Source organism: Bison bison, unplaced genomic scaffold (assembly GCF_000754665.1).
Source record: "Bison bison bison isolate TAMUID 2011002044 unplaced genomic scaffold, Bison_UMD1.0 scf7180017864270, whole genome shotgun sequence".
NCBI classification, from domain to species: Eukaryota; Metazoa; Chordata; class Mammalia; order Artiodactyla; family Bovidae; genus Bison; species Bison bison.
In genome coordinates, this window is record NW_011494842.1 from 732,034 (window position 1) to 757,347 (window position 25,314).

Below are 25,314 nucleotides of genomic sequence, written 5' to 3' on the forward strand. Positions count from 1 at the left end.
ATATCAATAACCTCAGATATGCAGATGACACCACCCTTATGGCAGAAAGTGAAGAGGAACTAAAAAGCCTCTTGATGAAGGTGAAAGAGGAGAGTGAAAAAGTCGGCTTAAAACTCAACATTCAGAAAACGAAGATCATGGCATCTGGTCCAATCACTTCATGGCAAATAGATGGGAAACAGTGGAAACAGTGTCAGACTTTATTTTTCTGGGCTCCAAAATCACTGCAGATGGTGACAGCAGCCATGAAATTAAAAGACGATTCCTCCTTGGAAGAAAAGTTATGACCAACCTAGATAGCATATTGAAAAGCAGAGATGTTACTTTGCCAACAAAGGTCCGTCTAGTCAAGGCTATGGTTTTTCCTGTGGTCATGTATGGATGTGAGAGTTGGACTGTGAAGAAAGCTGAGCACCGAAGAATTGATGCTTTTGAACTGTGGTGTTGGAGAGGACTCTTGAGAGGCCCTTGGACTGCAAAGAGATCCAACCAGTCCATTCTGAAGGAGATCAGCCCTGGGATTTTTTTGGAAGGAATGAGGCTAAAGCTGAAACTCCAGTACTTTGGCCACCTCATGCGAAGAGTTGACTCATTGGAAAAGACTCTGATGCTGGGCGGTATTGCGGGCAGGAGGAGAAGGGGACGACAGAGGACGAGATGGCTGGATGGCATCACGGACTCGATGGACGTGAGTCTGAGTGAACTCCGGGAGTTGGTGATGGACAGGGAGGCCTGGCGTGCTGCTATTCATGGGGTCGCAAAGAGTCGGACACGACTGAGCAACTGAACTGAACTGAACTGAACTGAATGGGACACAATATGAAAAAGAAAGTACCATTTAGGAATGATTCCTTCCAAAAAGGCTGAATTTGAATTTATAAATGTCTTTACAGTTAATTCCATTTACAGGAAAAATGGTAAAAAATTAAATAATACCATAGGAAGCAAACAAATAAATCCAGAATGTGAAATTCCATAGAACAACTTGCTCATTTCTTCAATAAAGTTATAGACTGACAAAACAGCACAAAGAGAAAAATAATGGATCTCTAAAAGATACTGTGAGACAAAAGCCAAATGTAACATATGTAGATTCCAGTTCAAATAAATCAGATGTTAAATACATATACATATATATATATTTAGGCAATTGGAGAAATTTCAACAAGACCTAGATATTAGATGTTGTCAAAAAGTTATTGTTACTTTTGTCAAGTGGTAAGATAATCATATTACAATTATGTAAGGAAATTTTTGCTAGAGAGACATATTAAAGTATGTAGCCATCATATGACATTGTCAAGATCTTGCCTTAAAATACTTCAGAGAAACTATAAAGAATATAAAGTAATAAATAAATGAAATGTGGAAAAACTGGGCTTCTTCCCAGGTGGCACTAGTGGTAAAGAACACACCTGCCAATGCAGGAGATATAAGAGACAAGAGACGGAGGTTTGATCCCTAGGTCAGGAAGATCCCCTAGAGGAGGAAGTGGCAACCCACTCCAGTATTCTTGCCTGGAGAATCCCATGGACAGAGGAACCTGGCAGGCTACAGTCCATAGGGTAGCAAAGAGTTGGACACAACTGAAGTGACACAGCACACATGTGCACAGAAAAACTAATAAATGTTTGACATACTTTTTCAAGACACATCAAGAAATTATTTTTAAAATTTCTCTTTAATATTAGCCCTAGGGAAGAGGGTGTCCCATGAAGACTCCAAGCCTGCTGGGTTTCCCTGTCAGGCTGGAGCAGAGTTTAAACCAGGCCAGACCCCTCTGGTTGTGGCTATAGCCTCCTCTTGGTCCCAGAGTCACTGGTTGCAAACTGTCATATGGAGATTTGTATTTGTACTTGTTTGAAATGTTTCATGATATAAAAATATTCACAAGTATTTTCTCCACCTGTTTCATAAGTTTACTATGATGATCACTGATTAAAAAGTAGCTAAGACACATATCAAGTATTTGATGAATGACAGTTTGAAAACTGAATAAAGAAAAAAGTTAAAGAAACCAGGTTCTAAATCAGGAGTCTGCAAACTATGTCCGGCCCACAGGACAGACCCAGACAACTGCCTGTTTTTGTCATGATGAAATCATCTTATCCATCTGTTCAGATACTGTCTGCAGGAGCTTGTAGGCTACATATATCAGAGTAAGTGTAAAAGAAACATGGTCCACAAAGCCAAAAATATTTTCTGTCTCTCCCCGGAAACAAACTTTATTTACTCCTGTTCTGAATTCTATCATTTCATTGTCTCTTTAAAGAGGAAATTCAACCTCAAAAGGTTTTTAGAACTTTTCTCCTTAAAATTTACAAAGGACTTTCTCTATTTTAGTTTCTCACAAATAAAAACAAAACTACCACAAAGTAGGGTTTAGGTAGCTTCATATTTTTGTCCCACAAATGAATAAATCATTTCATAGCTTCAAGGTAGTTACTTTTCTGCTAAATCAAGAAACTTACAATGAAAGTAAACAAGCCAAAAAGGCAAAGACATAAAAAAATGTTTAACTTAAAGAAAAATCATTATTAATTATTGTTAATGTTACTTCAAGTTCACTGGGTTTTATAGAATCACCCAAGGGAAACAATACATTATGTGTTTGCACACACTACAATCAAAGGGTAATTTTACTTAGGGAGGGAAGGAAGGAGGAAGCTCACAGACACAATGTTGGAATTTCTCCTCAATAACCCAGCAAAAAACACTATACACCCATGGGCCATTTTTTCTATGAACTTCTGTATATTTTGGATTAATAGTTTAAACACATTCTTTGGCAGTCTTCAACTCAGCTTACATAACCTTTGGGTACACCCATGAGCTGATTAGTCATTTAAGGCCGGACAGAAGCAAAGTTTCAGAGGGAAATACACTGAGACCCGAATGGTTTAATATGCAAGCACACTAGCTAAAGGGTATAATTAAAACGACAGTACTCCTTTAAATCTACATAATTATGTCCCAAAGACAGTCTCATTAGTAGCTTTTACTTTGCTACTAAACTAGAGACAGCCTCGGGTCTACATGGCTGGAAAATAAATATAAAATAAGTAAGGTACATACAAGTCAAATAAAATACCTGCACAAATCAATTACTGAACTTTTCTTTTTGAGCGAAATATAAAACCCACCAGCCAACCTTCAGTATTGGTGAGTCCCCAGCAAAATACGCTACCACTGTACCAAAGATGACCCTTACGCCTCAAATTTCAGAGGTAAAAAATAACCAGAAAGATTTAACAAACTATTTTTAACAGAGAGAGAGCTGCTTTTGCCTACACTAACTCTACTGGAAATCTCTCCTAACCAGCACTTCCTTTACTACACAATGATAACTGATGTTACTATCACCAGCCTGCGCCAGGTCCAAACCCTGAAGATCATTCTAAATCATTAAACAGAAGACGAGATTATGTTCAGCACACTTATGGCGGTGAGTGTAGTTCATAATATTCACATTACATTAAGATTAGTAATATATCTAAGGTATGCGGCTTCCCTGGTAGCTCAGACAGTACAGCGTCTGCTTACAATGCAGGAGACCTGGTTTTGATCCCTGGGTCGGGAAGATTCCCCTGGAGAAAGGAAATGGCAACTCACTCCAGTATTCATGCCTGGAAAATCCCATGGACCAGGGAGCCTGGTGGGCTACAGTCCATGGGGTTGCAAAGAGTCGGACATGACTGAGTGACTTCACTTCACTTCATATAGGGCAAGAGTCAATCAAGAGACTGGTCAACTCCAAGTCAGACATTCACAGGGGCCATACTGAGCAATATGGTCAACAATACACAAGGGGGGAGAGCACTCCTCTTGAAATCTAGGGCATGAAACTCTACAGGGTATTCAGAGAAATTTTAACCCCACAGCGTACTCAGAGAAATTTTTCCAAGGGCTCAAAGGAATTTTAAACTACTTTTAAAAAAAGTACTGCCTAACCAGTGGCCCTTCTTTCCCTGCTCTGCTGACACTTATCAAATCTTCTGAATCAGAGCTGGAAATGCAGTTAAGAAACTGCTGCAATAATTCAGGTGAGAGATGGTGACGGCAGGGACCAGTGCTCAGCAGCAGGGGTAGTAAGAAGGATGCGCCTTCAAGGCTGAGCCAAGAGGATCTGCTGAGAGGGCAGGTACAAGAGAAAGAGTCAAAGACTGTGCAGCAGGGTTTTGGATCCGGGCAACATAAAGAATGGAACTGCCATTATCTGAGATGGAAAAGGCTACAGGAGGAGCTGGTTTGGGCAGGCTCATGGACAAGAGCCTCACTTTTGGAGACTATGAGATGCTTCAAGTATTATTGAGTTTCCCTGATCTAGAATCTAGATCCTAAGTAGGCCGTTGGCTATCACGGTCTAAAACTCAGGCAGAAGGATAGGCTGAAGAGACACATCAGAAGCCTTAAGACAGGATGAATTCATCTAGGGATTCAGTATAGATTATAAACAAAAAACTGGGCTTTGTTCCTGGGGCACTGGATTACTGAAAATGAGTAATACTGCCTTAGAGCCGCTGAATGTCATTGGTGGACACAGGACTGAGCCCATCAAGTATCCTATGAACTCTTCTGAACCAGTTCTTTAAACTATGATCAAAGGGTAAATCTGTCTTTGCTGCAACTGAACAAAGATGGTTACTGTGACATCAGGCAGATAAGACCCTGAGCCAAGCAGGTCCTCAGATACAATTCTGAGGAAGGAACAACCTGCTGCAAGCAGGAGGTATGGGCAAGGCCAAGGAAGGGTCAACCACATCCTTGATGCGTGCTGCCCAAATTCAAGCAGCCAAACATGAGACAAACATGAAAAATCTGAGGGCACTGAGCAAAATCATCTGAGGCCTGAAAGGTATCCTGAGTGACTACCTGGAAGTTAGCTTTCAGCATTCATTAGAAAAGTGAACTCGGCACAGATCTCATCTCTGTACTCACTGCTAACTTTCTTTGGATATGTGACATTCTGTTGGAAAATCCAAATGCACCTAACAAGCAACTACTCAGATTTGCTAATCTCTCTCCCTGTACTAAGAGCCCCAGACGCTATCCTGGAACTTCTCCCCATCCAGCAAGAATACTGTCACCGAGACCTAACAACAGGTGCTCAGCTTTTTATGAGGTTCAGTGTAAGATGCATTCCCTGGAGGAGTGGATCTGTGTCTTCAGCCAAACCATGGTAGTAAAGAGACCTCCATTATGATACCAACAGCCTTTCTATAAATACTTCATGGGTTATGAACTACTCATGTGTCCAAATCCTATCACCTTTCAAAGTTCAATTCAAATATCAGTTTCCCCATGAAGCCCTCTCCGAGGTCCATGGGAAGGGGTGCAATATTTCACTCCATGCTGTACTTACTACTTTCTAACTTACCTGAAATGAGCACTAAAGGGGGACATTTTATTATCTTCTATACATCAGACACTAATACTAAGAATACTATCATGTAAGTCTACATTCTCCCTGGGCTTCCCAGGGGGCTCAGCAGTGAAAAATCCACTTGCAAAGCAGGAGACATAGTTTCAGTCCTTGGGTCAGGGAGATCCCCTGGAGGAGAGCATGGCAGCCAACTCTAGTGGGCTGGGAAAATGCCGTGGAAAGAGGAGCCTGGCTGGCTACAGTCCATAGGGTGGCAAGAGTCGGATGTAACTGGAGCACGCACATACACAAGCACACACCCTCTCCCTATCAAATCACTCTGTCTTTGAAACAAGCTCAGCTACTCTGCTTGAGAGGCTAGTATTATATTTACTAAGGTATGTGAAAGATTTCCAAGTATCCAATAAATGTTACTTGAATTTAATGCCCCTCCCACAAAAAAACACTATTGTCTCCACCCTTCAATAGTTGTATTATAATAAAAGTTCTCTCAGTCTGATACAGACTGTATTCCTTGAGGCTATGAGTCATGTCTTATGCCTGTTTTTCCCCCTCATAGTCCTTAAAGCATTGGTATATGTAGATTTTAAATGCTATGAATACATAAGCTTTTATAGTCTAATAAAATCAGAATTCTTTCCAAAAATGAGGATCTTGGGATTTTCTCCCCACCTCCGCTACACTTAGGTCTCAGGAGAGTAATTAAACACTCAGGTGTTCAGAAATGCCTAGCCCTCTGTTTCCTTCAACATTCTGCCTTTCTTCATCTTTTTAAAAGAGGAGGACAATTCCATCAAAGCGACCCTGGACCTTCCACTTACTAGGAAACTCACTGAGCTTCAGTACAGTTTGCTTCAGTATACAAAATGTTCTCTTTCAGAGTTTTGTATCTCTTCATAAAGAGGAAACATCACAAACCAGTCACTCTAGCACTCAGGGTCCACTTGTCTGAGGAGAAGCTACCGTACAAGCAACAGTCAGAAGAGTTAAGTCACTCAGCTGGAGGGTTTCCCTGAAACAATACTAACTTGTTCCTGACCAATTATACCTTTTAAATGAAAAGTAGGTCTTTATTGTGAAAAAGAAGTGTTATTCTCTCAGTCATGTCCGACTCTTTGTGACCCCAGGGACTGTGGCCTGCCAGGTTCCCCGGTCCATGGGATTCTCCAGCAAGAGCACGGGAGTGGGTAGCCATTCTCTTCTCCAGCGGATCCCAGGGATCAAACCTGGGTCTCCTGCATTGCAGACAGATTCTTTAACATCTGAGCCACCAAGGAAAACCAGGTCTTTATTACTAGAGCTAAATCTAAAAATGAAAGAAGAGGGGAAAACACAAAATTAGCACATCCGGTAACTTATAATGAGAAAAACTAACGCTTGACTTAGGAGGACAGTTTTTGACCAATGAATACATAGTGAGGAAAGACTATGTAGATAGCTTTCTATCCCTGCCATGTGGGTGGCTAGAGAATGAAAGCCTTAAGAAAGTTTTTCTGCTACAAAGGCACTTAAAATCTAGTTGACATTAAAAGAAGTACTGAGGGGGTCATCACTGCTGGCTCAGATATTTAGGAAAAGGCTAACACAAGAGTCCAGCCTTAGAGGATCAATAGGAAAGATTTTTTGGCTCCAACCAACAGTGGCTTAAATGAAATCTAATTCATCTCCAGTAGTCCTGAAATTAATTCCATTCAGTTGTCATTGATTATTCAGAATTTTCTCCCTGACCCGAAAGTACAATCTCTCTCTTTTCTCTAGACAGTAAACTTACCCATCCTACAGGCAGATTTAAATTATCTTTAAAAAAAAATCACATAGGGTTTTATGAATGACCTTGAATATAAATTTCTAAATTTAACAAAAGTATAGCTTTTAAAACAATATTTACATGTAAATCACGCATACCATGGACTCCACTAGAAGGAGTTCTCATTACTGGCTAAAATGAAACATAATACAGTTGTAAACAGAGTTTAAATGACATTACCACAGCATTATTCAACCTGCATACTTTATGTAAAAGGCCTCAAGGTGCAATCAATAAGTTAATAATTAAAATACATAAAACTGCAGGAGATAACAATCATCATAAAATTATGTTAAAATAATGTTTAACAGTGACTTATCAGAAAATGCTCATTACTTGGATTTTTTTTAAGAATTTAGAAACTGCAGAAACATCTGCTTGAATTCACATGTGGCCAAGGCAGCACTTGGAAAAGGGTAAAGAAGCAGGAAGAGGGGACAGGAAGCAGCTGTGTTATTACATCCCTGAAATTCCAAGATCCAGCTAGTGTTTCTGTGGTCATATTATCATTCCTGAAGGCCACCCAGACCTCACGGCCGGCCAGGAGGACAGAGGAGCGCTCATGGTGATCTGCTCACTAATCCAGGCCCACCTGGCGGCAGAGGAGGGGCCATGAGAGCAGAAGTGACACAGGAGAGGTGAGAAGCCACGCCCACCAGGAAAGACAAGGGGTGGGACGCCTCCTAGGAGAAGGAGACATATTCTATGATCTCTTCGTGAATTATCTTGAAAGAAGCCGCTTTTGTTGGTGATACTATATTCAAGTATACATGTTCTTGGAGAAGGAAATGTCAACCCACTCCAGTGAAATCCCAGGGACAGAGGAGCCTCGTGGGCTACAGTCCGTGGGGTTGCAAAGAGTCAGACACGACTGAGCAACTGAGCAAATACATGTCATAGATTTATGTTTTTCTAAATACATATTTTCAAGGGGAATTTTTAAGTGGTTTCAACCTGAAGGCATGATTGTGATAAAAGTCATACCTAAGAAAATTAGTCAACATACATTTTTCCCCTCTGTTGGTAAAGAAATACCACATCTATGATAAAATCTGAAAACATCAAAGTGGAATGCACAACTAATCTTTAAAGGAGACTTGAAAGTACTGTCATTATATTTATATATAATATATATATAATCACCATATTTATACAGATAAAAAGGTCTTTAATCCACACATTACCAGTGAAATGTCAGTTTTACTAAATTGACTTTACCACTACACAAGCATTAACTGAACAACACTACTCACCACTACCAGCTAATGATGATGGTGTACTGCTGGGTAAATGTCTACCTTTCTGACCAGTGCTTTGTTTTCCACTGAGTCGGACACGACTGAGTGACTGAACTGAAGTATCCATAAAACAAATAGGATAAAATACAACTTCTTTGCAGGGTTTTTAATATTACAAGGAGAATATCTGAGATGAATTTTCATTATGGAGTTTATTTTGAAAGACTATGGGAAACAGCATTTATTTACAGAAAAAACTTCTCACTAAAAACTGTCCAGTTCAGTTCAGTTGTCGTGTCTGACTCTTTCCCACCCCATGGACAGGTTTCCCTGTCCGTCACCAACTCCTGGAGCTTGCTCAAACTCATGTCCATCGAGTCGGTGATGCCATCCAACCATCTCATCCTGTTGTCCCCTTCTCTTCCCTCCTTCAATCTTTCCAGCATCAGGGTCTTTTCAAATGAGTCAGTTCTTCACATCAGGTGGCCAAAGCATTGGAGTTTCAGCTTCAGCATCAGTCCTCCCAATGAATATTCAGGACTGATTTCCTTTAGGATGGACTGGTTGGATCTCCCTGCAGTCCAAGGGACTCTCAAGAGTCTTCTCCAACACCACAGTTTAAAAGGATTAATTTTTGAGTGCTCAGCTTTCTTTACGGTCCAACTCTCACATCCATACATGACTACTGGAAAACCATAGCTTTGACTAGATCAAACCATAGCTGTGATCACATGGATCACAGTCTTGTCTAACTCAATGAAACTATGAGCCATGCCATAAAGGGCCACCCAAGATGGATGGGTTATGGTGGAGAGTTCTGACAAAACATGGTCCAATGGATAAAGGAATGCCTTGAGAACCCCATGAACAGTATGAAAAGGCAAAAAAAACTGTCCAAGGAAGGAACAAAAAAACCAGGAGGGTGGAGAGACTGCTGGATTCTTTGCATGGTGGTGACAGCATAGACCTGCTAGGGGCAGTGCCAGGACTTCAGTGCATAATGACTACTATGTATTTCTTTGAGGTCAATGGGAAAATTCAGAAATGAGGGTGGCATTTAGGAATCCATCTGCAGAGCTGAGAAAGTGTAAGAGACAGTCAGTCTTATTCAATGCAAAGGACAAAAAGAAATAAAAGGTTGCAATAAGACTTTTTTTAGGTGAAAAGATGTAAAGAAAAACCAAAGGATAAAGTAGCTAAGAGGATTAATTTAGCTCAAGATCTACACACTATGTTGCAGACATCAATCATCTCTCTGGGGTATCTCTCCAGTGGGGATAAACAGAGTCAGCAATTCTACTGAGATCCTAGTAGGAAACCAGCTTTCTCCCTCCCTGGCTGAAACCAGAGATGCACTGTGCTTAGTGCCAGCTGGTGTGTGCACGTCCTCTCCCAGGCTGTCCATGGCGGTGCCCACTGTCTCCTCCTGGCTTGTCCTCAAACCCTGACTTTCTAGCCGGCTCTGGCTGCCTGCAGCTCAGCTCACAGAGATCCACAGCACCACAGCCAAGGCTCTGAGATCCAGGATCTGGATTTCTGAGTGAATGTGGGTAGTTCTCCTTGACTCAAGTTTCTTCATTATAAAATGGTGAGGACTGACGTTTGCTCATTCAGATTCTACCACGGAATAAGTAACCAAGGCTCTTATGCAGAGCTCAAGTGGTGAGTAAAACGTCACCTTTGGTTTAAGCCTTCACTGACTACTCTATTCAAAACTACATTCCCTGCCTTCTCCTAGCATCAGGAGTCTGGCCCATTTTGGAGTTTACACTTACCCAATTACCTGGAGTCAATTTACTACTCTGTAAAACCTTAAACTAGTATCTTCTCGTTATCATTTTCTCCTAAGGGCACTGTGAATATTAACAACAAAAATTTAGACTACATTTTAAAATGGTGGGTAATGTGTCATTTTAATACAACTCAATCCATAAGGTATCACTGATAAGACAACAGCTACAAATGAAAGATTAAAGTTGAAGTGTTCTACTTTTTATCTCGTTTTCCTAATGTAAGTATGGCAAGCATTTGGAGTAGAACAGCAAAAGGAGTTATTACTGAAGCAGTTTTTCACCAAAATAGTGTTTGGAGGGAGGGATGATAACATCTATTTTATTCTAATGATAGGTTTAACACAACACATAATTTAATTGAACAGCAGACTAGCTAGCCTCTTGACAACTCATGAAGGCAAGTCCAACCTGCTCATGTCAATGTTTAAATATTAGTTCTTATACTGTGTTATCTAGAATTTGTATTCCAAATGCAATGGAAGGCACGGAGGTAAGAGTTAAAACCTTAACAGGCATACATCTTTATTATACAATAAAATACTTAGAACAGCAAATATAACAGAAGCTTCATATAGCAAAACTTTAAAAAACACATTCTAGAGACTTGGTAGTTGCTAAGGGTACCTTTAAATTGCCACCCAAGAGAAAAGTGACAAAGATTAGACTACTTTCACTAGAAACTACTTTTTATTACATTTCAAATACTTTCCTAGGATATAGCTAATGGGAAAGTTCTAACAAAACAAACTTTTCTTTGAAAGAAAAGCCAAAAACATAACCAATTAAACTAAAGTTTGTGTCCAAACTTTATTATAAAGTTTTATAAAGTTAAATAGATTTATAAATATATGGAGAAAACACGTGAATGATTATAGACTAATCCATTTATCAATTTTTTAAATTAACTGACACTGGTTTAGTACTTTATAAATTACACAGTATTTCATGCATACTCTCATTTCTTTGCAACGTTTTAGTAAGTTACATTGTCCCCTTTTTAATGATGATGTAATCACAGCTCTGGTGATTAGACACAGAGCTGAAAACCTCTGTTCTAAGCTGAGCCCTCTTAGATTTACATGGCGGGTCAGACATGCCTATATTCTACACAACACGCCTGTTCCTCCTGAAAGCACCTGGGAAAACACATGAAGTGGAATAAGATGGACTGGGGTTCTAACTCCCAGGTGGTGCTAGTGGTAAAGAATCCACCTGCCAATGCAAGAGATGTAAGAGAGGCAGGTTTGATCCCTCGAGGAGGGCATAGCAACCTACACCAGCATTCTTGCCTGGAGAATCCCACAGAAAGAGAAGTCTGGCAGGCTTCAGTCTATTGGGTTGCAGAGAGTCGGGCACGACTGAAGCGACTTAGCACACACGCACAGGTCCACTCATGCACCACCTCTGGCGCCTGGACAAAAACCATTAAACTCTCCATGCTGTTGCTGTTTAGTTGATCAGTTGTGTCCGACTCATTGCTACCTGACCCCATGGACTGTAGGCCACCAAGCTCCACTGTCCATGGGACTTTCAGGCAAGCATACTGGAGTGGGTTGCCATTTCCTTCTCCATGGGATCTTGCTGACCCAGGGATCAAAACGGTGTCTCCTGCATTAGCAGGCGATTCTTTACCACGGAGCCACCAAGGAAGCCCAAACTCTTCATAGGCAGACGATATGTATTTTGCAGTGCTGTTGTGAGATTAAATGACACAAAGAACATGGAAAGGACTTAGTGACAGCATGGCTGTGTTGCCAGGTCCTAAACCAGCACAAGCATTCCCTTCTGCCCTCTCTGCTTCTGCTCTCTGGCCGCAAGGACCACCAGAGAAAGCAATGAAACAGTGCAGCTGCTGCTGCTAAGTTGCTTCAGTCATGTCCGACTCTGTGCGACCCCATAGATGGCAGCCTACCAGGCTCCTCCGTCCATGGGATTTTCTAGGCGAGAGTACTGGAGTGGGTTGCCATTGCCTTCTCTGATGAAACAGTGCTGCTGCTGCTGCTGCTGCTGCGTCACTTCAGTCGTGTCCGACTCTGTGTGACCCCATAGACAGCAGCCCACCAGGCTCCGCCGTCTCTGGGATTCTCCAGGCAAGAACACTGGAGTGGGTTGCCATTTCGTTCTCCAATGCATGAAAGTGAAAAGTGAAAGTGAAGTCGCTCAGTCATGTCCGACTCTTCACAACCCCATGGACTGCAGCCCACCAGGCTCCTCCGTCCATGGGATTTCCAGGCAAGAGTACTGGAGTGGGGTGCCATTGCAGACATAGTCAATTACAAATTTATGGTCTGGTATGGTTTCCTCATCAGTAAACAGACCTAAATAATAAATAGTATTCATCTCCTAGGACTGTTTTAATGCGTCCATAAGAGGATGTGTTAAGTATTAATTTTGGTGTCTGGCATAGGCAAGGCACTCACTAAGTGGTTACACTGGACTCATTCTGCTGCAGCCTTTCAATCTCAGTAATTATCACAGGTGACCGCCTCTGCTTGTGCAGGTCCAGAAGGTGTTAGTCTACACTCCTTCCAACATTCCTTAAGCCCTGTTGGCACCCAGCCTTCTGGTAAGTGATCTCCTGCCTCCGTTACTGGAAAGACAGGAGGTGGGCATGAGTTTACTCAGCTCCACTTTCTTCCTCCCAACACTTATTTACCAGCTTAAAATCTCTCAGAAAACCACCGTCAAGTCTCAGACAAATATCCTCACTCAACTCCTAACTCATCTCATTCCCTTATTCAACACATTTTACTGACCATCTACGGCCTTTCAGGCACTCAACCAAACGCTGGCTGCTGGGGGCAGGGAGCCAGAACAGAAAAGTTCTTGTTCTCAGGAGCGTGGTGGGAGCGGAGTGGTCACACTGCATAATGACCATACTATAAACAGATGCAGGTTCACAAACGATCTTCCCGTCACCCCAGGCCTCGAGTCCTCACTCACTTCCGGCGCCTCCTGCATCTCCAGGAGCCCCAGTGCTTCCACCCATCCCACGCGAGGACAACCTCTGTCCACACAGGTATCTCCTACAGCAAACAGTTCTATTTCTCGTCTTCCTGATTTCTCAGACTTCTAGACATTACTGCTGTTGCCTCTATTTTGTCATCTATCATTAAGACCAGGAAATCTGTCTCCTGTTCTGTACTTCTCTTAGAAGTAACTTCCAACATATACTACCCATGCTGGGTATCAGGAACAGCTTACTTCGGAAAGCCTTCTCCTTCTTAGTGCCTGGACCCCAGACTATTCTCGCTCTTTCTCTCCAATATTTCTAGTAATTCAGGTCTCACTCCAGGCTCCTCCATCACTACTACAATGGGGTTATCCCTTGAGGCTGAGCCTCTGCTCTCTGCACTGCTCTATATTCTCCACCTGCCCATTCACTTACCTGCATGAGGCTTTTCCCTCCACTCTCCCTGAAGGGCTCTCAAATCCACATCCCTGCATTTCTCCTCACAGAACAGCACCTCTCACACTCTAAGGGCTCCATAAGAACCACAGAGGAAGGAAGGAACAGATAAGCCAACCAATCAACCAAGAAGAATTTCTACCTGGACATGGATTTAAATTTACACCAAAAACTCAACTCATGACCCATTTCTCTCTACTCTGATCCCAGACCCACCAGGTCCATGCACAACCTCTGCTCCTGGAGTTCCCACCTTCCTGTTACCTGTGGACTGTCCAACCTCCACTCTCCTGCAACCTCTTCCCTGATTCCTCCATTTAAACTTGTCCTAGTACTACCACGAGAAGACCTGACTCTCTCCCAGTCTAAAGGCTGCATACCACTTGCAGATTCTCTTCTGAAAAAATAATTCTCCCTGTTTAACACTCGCTAGTGGCTTTCTCTTGACTAAAAATGAGGTTCATTTCAAGCAACTCTATTCTCACACTAATCTCTTTCTCCTCCTGTCTCATCTCCTACTTTCCTAAATTCTACACCACAAATAAACAATAGTATTTTGTAAACACTTTTAAGTAGGAAAACCCTCTTTTAAGAGAAATCTTACATAGAATCCCAACACATAAAAATAGATGAAGGTACGGTTTTGTTACACTTGTTAAAGTGTGGACAGAAATCAGACATCTCAATCTCCCCTGTAAACTTCAGTCCTCTTTCCTCTGGAACCTAGGAGTTTCTAAGAACACAGCCTGAAATGCATTCCCTTAGTCTAAATCCCTTAAACATTTCCTAAAACAAATCATTTCTGCTGGAATTCAGTCTTTCCCCTTAACCCTCCTCTGTATTTTAGGTGACATGAAATCTTAACAAGCCATCAGATTCTATTCTACTTGTGCAAACTTTACTGATTACTCTGCGTCAAGCTAACCCCACCTTCCTATGAAGTCCTAAATGAGAAGAGCTAGCATTTACTACATGCCAGAATCTGGACTAATCCTTTACCAAATCCTCAACACATCAATCAAGTGTAAACAGGGACAGAGCTATATATCCAGATGGATACACTGTTATTGTCCATATTCTGTAGATGAGGACACATACCAGGTAATCCGCCCAAGTGTGCATACAGTGGAGTCAAATGTCAATTCAGTCTGACTCCAAGTCAGTACTTCATATTAGTTTTCTCCAACCTTTTTCATATGAGCACATGTAAAACACTGTTTTGTAAAGTAAGTGGAAGGAGCTACTCACAGTTGAAGGCAACTAACCCTGAGCACCCCAGACCCAGCCTGACTCCCTCAAGGGCTCAGGGGGCATCATCGAGTGTGCTGGAGGGGCTCCAGCTGAGGAACTCCGCTGTGTGTGTTCATTTAGTATTGACCAGACCTGACATGCAGCCAGACCTCAAATATATACACATGGGTTACTAACAAAGGACAACATTACCCTCAAATTGCAACAGAAATAGACAAGAGAACAAACAGCTGGAGATTTTCACACCTCTATTTGATAAACTATGATCACTTAGATTTCTATGAGGCAACATCTAAAAGACAGTTCTCAGTCTGCAGTGTACATTACTTCCATGTGGAGTCTTGGAAACCATCGGCTATGGACCCGCCTCCATAGTCTGATTCTCAGAGTCATCATTTGTGACAAATTCCCAGATACTGCTAAAGCTGATGCTGCTGACTGGGGTCATGGGAGAACCACTGGTATTAAAAAGAAAAACCCAGTGGTAAATATGCTTTATATATGCACACCCCACCAGCCAAAGACTTAATCCTTGGGTGGTCCATTTTTAATGACATAGGTCTGCAATAAGTCATGATGTGAGCTGGATCTGGGACAGAAGATAAGCATTTTGACAGTGCTAAACACTGCCTGACCCAATTATGACAACATGGAGTAGACTTCGGGTACAGCCTCACCAGGGAGGAGAACTCAGCCACACAACACGCTTGTGATCTACACTGCACTTAATGTCCAACAGAGTTGGGTCAAAGCAATTCAGACAACAGCTCTACAAGCAATCTGATTAAGCGGACACATTGCTTTGAATTTATGAGAAGAATTATCTAGTTCAATTTAATCCTTAACAAAGCCAGTGGCTGAAGGGATTTAATATCCAAATTCCAAGTGAAAGAATATTTAGTGCTAAGTTTCTTCATGCCTTCAATAGAGGTTTGATTAATTTTATCTCTTGCATATAGGGTGAGGCTTTTTCTCAGGTAGACTGCCATGTAAATTATAATTACAACAAGAAAAACTTGCATAAAACTGTACTATGATTCATAAATATATTTTATTTGCATAAAGCGTAAGTGCATTTATTTCAGGAATCTCAGAAATAAGACATTCAAAGCTCTGAGTATCTCTTATAGAATCATTCATAAATCCAAAGAATCTTATTTGAAACCTAAGTGCAATTTTCACATGTCCCTGATTCCCACTGACAAGAGTAACTGAAAAAGTTTTACTGTCAAATTTTTAATATATCGTAAACATTCACACTCAATATAATTAATCTAATATAAAAATTCTACATAATAAAACTAATACTTTGGGAGTAAGTTATACCCTAAAGCAATTAGTCTGCTACAAGATGATTCATAACAACAGAATGTTCCCTGGAAGTGGGTGATGTTTTAATACTAGAATTCCTTACCCTCTAGTATAATATGCATCCAAATAACAATGATATTTGAATATACCGACAGGTCAAATCCATACAGAAGTCTGAAAGCAGACATTCAAAAATCACAACCCCAAACCAGCTGACAATAGTAAAACCTGGGGAATGAGTAGCAGCAACAAATAATGGAAGAATTATAAAATAATGGTAGAAAACAGTGGAAGAGCCTGCCCTGCTTTCCCATGGTTCCTGCTGCCCGTGTACTGCTGTCCTTTCTTCTCTTTCAACTGATCAGCACCATCACCTCCTTCAAACCTTGATGTGAGACTGATCTCACCAAATCTTCTCTAGCACAACCCTCTCTAGTAACTTCCTGCCTCCATGCCACCTCAACAACATGCTCCTCACCACCATGTTGTGTAATTGAGTTCTGGTTACTTTTCTCAGGTCATTCTATTACCAAATAGATTGAAATCTTACAAAGCAACAGTCTTTTAAAAAATCAGTGTTGGCCAATACAATCTAAAATCCATATTTAAAGAAGTGAAATTCATTTCAACCAAGAGGGAATGTAAGTGGAAACCTTGTTCATACTATTTTCTGTGTAAACTTTTATAACATCTCAAATTGATTATATGATGTTAGTGAATGTTCAAAGCTATGAAATTATGTATCTTTAAATTACACTATCATGACCCTACACAGCTGGTCCCAGTTGGTAGTCATTTATCTAGCAAGACCAGGTCCTACTGGCTACTAATCCTTCAATTCTTAGTAACCGTGTTGGAGGGTGGGGGACAAAGCCTGCATTTGCAGAATCACCTCTGCCACAAGTATACTTTCACAGTTCAATTCCTACTACCTACAAGATGACCGCTTCCTGCTCCCCCAAAAGCAACAGTAAGGTATCCATAATTTCTGCTCAGATGCACAAAGCAACGTATGTCAAATAAGTTACAATGAGGGCATGAACAGAAGAAAAAGCAATCAGAAGTATGGTCACCTGGGAAACCACAGAAAGGAGCAGTCCAGGTGAGAATGACTGAATCACCTCAGAAGCATCCCCCACAGTCAGGAAACAAGCTATCCAACAGAAGCAATGTTCCAAGTCATTTCTGGGCTCAACGTCAGGTCCTTTCATTAGAGCACTACAAAAAATGTCCAATATATCCTCCATAATCGTGCTCTATAAGCAGTATTTTAAGGAATTAATTTCCTATACCTCTAAAAAGTAGTTTTAATTGTATGTACCATTTAACAGTATTTTCGTAAAGAGATGCTAAATTAATTTCATTGCAAATATATGTAAGATATAAACATGAACTTTTAAAAAAAGAGAAAAACATGAACTTTTATTTACAACAACAGACCGTAACAACAGAATACTAGAGAGAAACAGTAAATCATACATGTACCTTAAAATATTTTCATAAAAATAATATATTTGCTGTAATCAGTAATAAGCTAATGAAAATACAGACTGCTACATATTATCTAGAAAGATAAAAATTATTGATTTTTCTTTTCCAATAATTTTTGAAGAAAACTTTTATATTTTAAAATAAAAATCTCATTTGAAAATTTTTTTCAAACACATAGGTTTAAAAGTAAATACTGATGGCCCTGATACGAGACCATCCCAGATACACACATAAGCCAGCGGGGAGGAGGGGGTGCAGGACAGACGCACAAGCCCAAGACCTGGGGCCCAGATCTGCCTCTACCTTCATTCAGCTCCTCTTCCCCTCACGTAGTCATAGCACAAACCAGGCTAAAGAGCTACTTCAACCTCACTAACTTCACTGAAAACCCCACCTCGTAAATCCTTCCTTACTGTGATGGTTAATTTTTTGACCATCACAGCCCCCAGACCTCTGGCCATATTCTGGATATGTCAGTGAGGGTGTTTCTAGAGGAGATTAACATCTGAATTGGTGGACTGAGCAGAGCAGATGCCTCCCCAGCATGGGGTGCCTCATGCAATCCTCCCCTGGCCTGGACAGAACAAATAAGCCAACTCTCCTGTGACTAAGAGGTTATCTCCTCCTGCTTCCCCAGTGGCTCAGATGGTAATGAATCTGCCTGCAGTGCAGGAGACAGGACTTCGATCCCTGGGTTAAAAAGATCTTCAGGAGAAGCAAATGGCAACCTTCTCTGGTAATCCTGCCTGAGAATTCCACAGACAGAGAAGCCGGGTGGGATACAGTCCATGGGGTCACAAAGAGTTGTACACGGCTGAGTGACTAACAAACTGTGTGGATCACAACAAACTGGGGAAAGTTCTAAAAGAGATGGGAATACCAGACCACCTGGCCTGCCTCCTGAGAAACCTGTATGCAGGTCAAGAAGCAAGAGTTAGAACCAGACATGGAACAACAGACTAGTTCCAAATTGGGAACGGAGTATGTCAAGGCTGTATATTGTCACCCTGCTTATTTAACTTATATGCAGAGTACATCATGAGAAATGCTGGGCTGGATGAAGCACAAACTGGAATCAAGATTGCCGGGAGAAACATCAATAATTTCAGATATGCAGATGATACCATCCCTATGGCAGAAAGTGAAGAACTAAAGAGCCCCTTGATGAAAGTGAAGAGGAGAGTGAAAACATTGGCTTAAAACTCAAAATTCAGAAAACTAAGATAATCTGGTACCATTACTTCATGGCAAATAAATGGGGAAAAAATGGAAACACTGACAGACTTTATTTTCTTGGGGTCTAAAATCACTGCAGGTGGTGATTGCAGCCATGAAATTAAAACACGCTTGCTCCTTGGAAGAAAAGCTATGACAACCTAGACAGTATATTAAAAAGCAGAGACATTACTTTGTCAACAAAGGTCCATCTAGTTAAAGCTATGGTTTTTCCAGTAGTCATGTATGGATGGGAGAGTTGGACTATAAAGAAAGCTGAGTTCCAAAGAATTGATGCTCTTGAATTGTGGTGTTGGAGAAGACTCTTGAGAGTCCCCTGGACTGCAAGAAGATCAAACCAGTCCATCCTAAAGGAAATCAGTCCTGAATATTCATTGGAAGAACTGATGCGGAACCTGAAACTCCAACACTTTGGCCACCTGACGCGAAGAACTGACTCACTAGAAAAGACCCTGATGCTGGGAAAGACTGAAGGCAGGAGGAGAAGGGGACGACAGAGGATGAAATGGTTGGATGGCATCACCGACTTGATGGACATGAGTTTGAGTAAGCTCCGGGAGCTGGTGATGGACAAGGAAGCCAGGCGTGCTGTGGTCCATGGGGTCACAAAGAGTAGGACACAACTGAGCGAATGAACTGAGTTACTAACACACACACACACCTCCTGTCTGAGGGCTGTGAGTTCACTCACGGATTTTTTTTTCCTGCCTTCAGACTCAAATTGAAACACCAACTCTTTCCTCTTGGTTCTCCAGCCTGCTACCTGAAGATTTTGGGGACTCAGCCTCCATAAGCACATGGGCTGTTAAATACCTGTCTTTCAGTGTACACACACACACACACACACAATTGGTTCTGTTTCTCTGGAGAACCCTAACACACCTATCTACTTAATACATCAACTTCCTAATAAAAAGATCAAAAAAACATTTTCAATAACATACAGTGATGTCAATGACAGAGCAAAGTTCTCACAACGGCTAATTTACAGACTTTCCAGTCATTTAGTAGCATGATAGAATTCAACAAAACTTCAAAACTGTCTACAGTCTTTCACCAAGTAAACTGATCCTCTGATGAATACATACAGAGGACACAATCAGAGTTATAATCAGAGATTTATGTGCTCATGATATTGTTTGCAATAACATTTATGACACTGTCAAATGGATACAACCAAGTGTTCAATAACATGCAAATGATTAAGCAAATTATATCACTTTCAAAGGACGTGATTTCATGCAACTAATACAAATGATATTTTCAAAAATGATTCAACCACCTAAGAAAATGATCATAATATAGTGTCAGTTTTTAAAATGAGAAAAAACAATGATATCTCAAGTTTACAGTGATAAACATCTATCTAAAAATTCCCTATGAAAGATTTAGAAAACGAACTTATGGTTGCCAGGGGGAAAGGATAATTAAGGAGTTTGGGAAGGTCATGTACACACTGCTATATTCAAAATGGATAACCAACAAAGATCTATTGTATAGCACGCAAAAGTCTACTCAGGGTTACGTGCCAGCCTGGATGGGAGGGGGGTTGGAGGAAAATGGGTGCATGTATATGTATGACAAAGTCCCACTGCTATTCATCTGAAACTACCACAACATTGTTAATCGGCTATACACAAATACAAAACAAATTTTAAAGTTTGAGGGAAAAAATAAATTCCCTGTGAAAGATTCTGCATAGCACAATAAAATGCATTCAGAACTGTTTTCACTTTATTCTTTCTCAGCATTTCCTAGTTCTGTGCATGTATGTATATATGCCTATACATATTACATATACACACGCATTCCTACAGAAACACAACTCAGAACACAATTTCAGGTACAGCGATACTGGCAGTCTACCTACCAAAGAGAAGTACAGCATCCTCATCCAAGCATTACTTTACATCTTACATTGGCTGTTTCAATCTTACCCTTTGAACTGAATCAACCTTTCCCAACCTTCTGTTTAGCAAATATTAGATTAATTAATGAGTTTCTTTTTACATAGGTAAATTATAGAATTTCAACTACATTATAGGGGCATATTGAAAAATTTTTTAGTCTTCAGACCAAATTAAAATTTCAGTTACTGCTCAGATTTTCCAAAATTACCTTGTCTGGATCCATATTCCCTCTGATAAATTCTTGCTTCCAGAACTGCAACGCCTGTTCCAAGGTTAGGCCAATGCCCTTAAGGAAGAGGCCATACTGCATGCGGCCCCCATGACGGAGATGGTGATTTTCCCGCAGGGCTTTATGTAACTGACGCATGCAGGGTGGGAAGGACTTGGTAGAAAGCTACAGAAAAAAAGAATATTTTGTTATTTATCCATCTCCACAATATCTGTTACAAAATCAATCTAATTTGCAAATTGCAAATTCAGTTTAACTGGAATAAAAACAAAAACCATAAAGAAGTTATTATTGTCTCACTGTGACTACAGATGAATTGTTTTTCTTATTAATATTCTTACACTGATTACATGTCAAAATGATAATATTTTAGATATATTAGGTTAAGTAAATTATTAACGTTTATTTCACCTATTTCTTTTTTTTTTTAATTAAACTTTCTCTTTTGAGATAACTATAGATTCCCATGCAGTTGTACGAAATAATGCAAAGAGATGTCATGTATCTGGTTCCCCCTAAAGGTAATATCTTGTAAACCTGTAGTGAATTATCACCACCAAGATACTGACACTAACACAATTTAGATTTTCTGTGACACTCACGTGCTCATATCTGTGTACTTAACTCTATGGAACTTTTTCCCATGTAGGTTCAAGAATTCCCCCCCACCCAACCAGGCTCCTTCCTATCTCCCTTCTTATAACCTCCATCTTCTGCAGCCTGCCCCCACCATTCCCGAACCCTTGGCAACCACTAAGCTATTCTCCACCTCTGTAACTTTGTCATTCAAGTGTTACATAAATAGAATCATATAAAGTTTTGAGAGTGGCTTTTTACTCAGCATAATTCCTACAAAATTCTTCTAAATTATTGCAGCTATCAATAGCTCGTTCCTTTTTTATTGCTGAGTAATATCTCCTCAGTGTGTGGATGTAATACCATTTGTCTAACCATTCACTCATTCATTCATTGAAGGACATTTGGGTCAAATCCAGTTTAGGGTTATTTCAAATAAATGAGTGTTTGGGTTTTCATGTATATCCAACATTTCATTTTACTGGGAAATATGTTCAAAAGTACAACTGGTGAATCACAGATGAAATTTAAAAATAACCCAAAAGTAAACACAAAAATAAGAGAAATGGCTCTCAAAAGGCAAATTCAAATAAATGTGTTAAAGAAATTAACAATTAAAGAAAACTTTTTTCATTTATGGTCTCAGCTGTATCTCCCTCACCTTCTCAAGTATCCTCCTCCTGAGACTTAACTCCCACCTCTCATGGGCTCCTTGGCAGGTTCCACTTTGCTTGTGAGCAGGGATGGGTCTCACTTTGCTCCCCTGACTGACCAGGCAGCCTCTTTGTCTTTCATTGTAACAACTTCTACTTGATTATAATTTCTTGAATAGGAAGATGATCTACTCATTTTGGTCTCCAAAAGCTCAGAATCTCCCCCTACTCACTGTTATAACTCTTGTTTCCAAGCATTAAAACCTCAGTGTACTTTTAATTTATTGTAAATAAATTGGTAATTATCTAAACAAAGATTATTTATGGTTGACTTACTTTCCCTTTTTTGGGTAATGCAGAAATCCTAAAGTGCATTAAAGTGAAATTCTATACAGTAAAAGTGTAGTTGAGTGTACACACATTGATTCTCCTATAGAGGTTCACAAAGTGTAGCTGAAATGAACTGCCCACTCTGGAGGCAACACAAGACCTATACTTAGTGTCATGGAATACTCTGCATCCTTCTCAAATTTATATGCCAAGTCCTAACCCCACAATCTCAGAATGTGGCTGTATCTAGAGCTGGGACCTGTAAGAAGGCAATCAAGGTTAAATGAGATCATGGGGGTGGGGCCATGGTCCAAGGTGATTAGCAGCCTTCTTTTTTTTTTTTTTTTTAATAGGATTTTTTTATTAACATATAATATATTTAATAAAAAATAATATCCACTCTGGCTCTCTCCTCCACTGCAAGGGGAAGAGCGGTGAGGAGGGGCTGGCACTACCCATCCCTAGGCATCCGGACAAGCCCTGCCTCCGGGGCTCCCCTCTACCCCCCACTTTCCAACAGGCTCTGACCTCCAGACAGACGGTTCAAAGTTACAAGTGCTTTAGGCCCTCCCTTGAGCTCCCCCAGGTGCCCCCCCCTTGTGCAGAATTCAGGGGCCACCTGGAAAAAACCCCTTGCCTTTTCTCATTCTTGGGATCCTTTGTTCATGTCAGAAAGAGGATCTGGGGGCAGAGAGTGGCATCTCTACTGGCCAGGGGGAAGGGAGGAAAGGGACAGTGACAAGGGACAGGGCCGAGAAGAGGGATGGCGCTGAGGTGGCCTCACTGCAGCCGGTCACTGCGGAACGAGTTCTCCACAGCCGGATCAGGCAGCAGGGCGCAGGGGTCACTCAGCATGCTGAGCCCCTCCAGGCCCAGTGGCTCCATGCGCAGCTCCTCCTCCAGCCCCAGCCCCAGCCCCAGCCCCAGCCCAGCTGCTGACACCTCGAAGCCTGGCACTCCGGCCAGGGCCGGATTAGCAGCCTTCTAAGCAGAGGAAGAGACAGAGGGATGGGGCAGACACCCAGAAGCCAAGAAGAGAGGCCCTCAGAAGAAACTGATAGCTGACAGCTTGATCATGAACTCTCGCCTCCAGAAATGTGAGAAGATAAGATCCTGTTGTTCAGGGTACCCAGCCTGTGGTTTGCTGTTACAGCAGCCCTAGGAGACAGCTATACTTAGTACTCTCCATTTCTCCTTTCCTAAATTATATGGTGTTTAAATATAAACACATAAATACTATTTAAGTGTCATCACTTAAAAGAAACCTCCTTTTGGAAAACTGGTTAAATTGTTTTTATCAGACTACAAATAATTTTCTGATTGTTTGGTTTTCCTATAATGACAAAAAGTCATATGCACAGCGCATGGCATTTATTTTTAAAATGATTGGTAAGCAATGAAATAACATTCTCTTCCATCACCCCACCCTAAAAATAATCTTTGGTTGTAGAAAATCTTTTTTCTCTGTTGACAAAGGTTTAACAGGATGAGATGCTTACCGAATCGATCTGATCTAAAGAAATCTTGCCAGCATTGCCCTGTGTACTGTAGTCTTGACCAGTGTAGGAATGACTAAAAAAAAAAAAAGAATAAAATATCAGAATCGAATTTATAAAACATACTTTGATCACCTCAAAGGAAATTTTCAAAATTCTGACAAAAAGTCACGAGAAAACATTTCATACGTAAACCTTAGGAGAAACATAGCCAAGTGTTTTAAAGGTATTTCATAGAATATGTTTAAGTAACTTTCCCCATAAATAATACAGAAATATAGTGCTCATCTGTGTCTCCCGATTCCTAATCTAGAGTACTGTTTCCTTAAGAGCAATATGCAAACTGTTGTTAAAGTTCACACTCCTCTACTACTGACCCCTTATAACATCACAGCACAGTGGTGGTGGTGGTTTAGTCACTAAGTCACGTCCAACTCTTGTGACCCCATGGACTGTAGCCCACCAGGCTCCTCTGTCCGTGGGATTCTCCAAGCAAGAATACTGGAGTGGGTTACCACTTCCTTCTCCAACAGCACAGCACAAAGCTAGGGATAAACAGAGCTTATGTCTGAAGTCATTGCTCAGCAGGCCCTAGAGTGAGTCACCAAGACTCTCCACACTCTGGATGCCTGTCTGTCAAATGGAGACGGCACTGCCTGCCTGCAGTGTTGACGGCAGGTTGGAGTTGAAATATTTTTCGTTAAAGGACCTAACATATCGTAATCACTATTCATTAAAATAAGTAACATGTGAACAGCACCTACATGTGCAGAGTCCTCATCCATATCCTTACAACAGCCCCAAACGAGTGAGTTTACTGTATATCTGAGAAGAGGGGAACTTCTGGGGTCAGAGAGCAAGGCAGCAGTGCAGCAGGAATTCAAACTTTTGACTCCCAACTTCCTGTTTGTTCACTACACTACACTACTCTACTACTCTCTTCCCTGTGATACACTGTCGTCTTATATATTTAGAAATGAGGAAATGCAACATGGTTCATTCTACCTAAAGGCTCCACCTGTACACTTTATCACCTCCTTGATACAACTCCACACCCACAGCTCCATCAACAGGGACTCAGATGCAGACATCCAGAAAACCACAGTCAAACAGGGGTTCATGCAGACCTAACAACTAAAGGAAGTTCTGGACTAAAGTATCATTACAATCACAGGGGATTCCAGATGCTCTACTCTCTACC

The 25,314-nt window shown here is 41.0% G+C and overlaps 1 protein-coding gene across 1 annotated transcript in view; it reads right to left on the minus strand.

Annotated features, from left to right (window-relative positions):
- PRIM2 (primase, DNA, polypeptide 2 (58kDa)) overlaps positions 1 to 25,314 on the minus strand; it is a 346,489-nt gene that overhangs the window by 89,154 nt on the left and 232,021 nt on the right. Inside the window, exons 9-10 of the mRNA XM_010848522.1 lie at positions 24,117 to 24,189; positions 21,038 to 21,223 (exon numbers count right to left, since the gene is read on the minus strand). Of these exons, the coding sequence (XP_010846824.1) occupies positions 21,038 to 21,223; positions 24,117 to 24,189 (259 nt within the window). The remainder of the gene's footprint in view (positions 1 to 21,037; positions 21,224 to 24,116; positions 24,190 to 25,314) is intronic.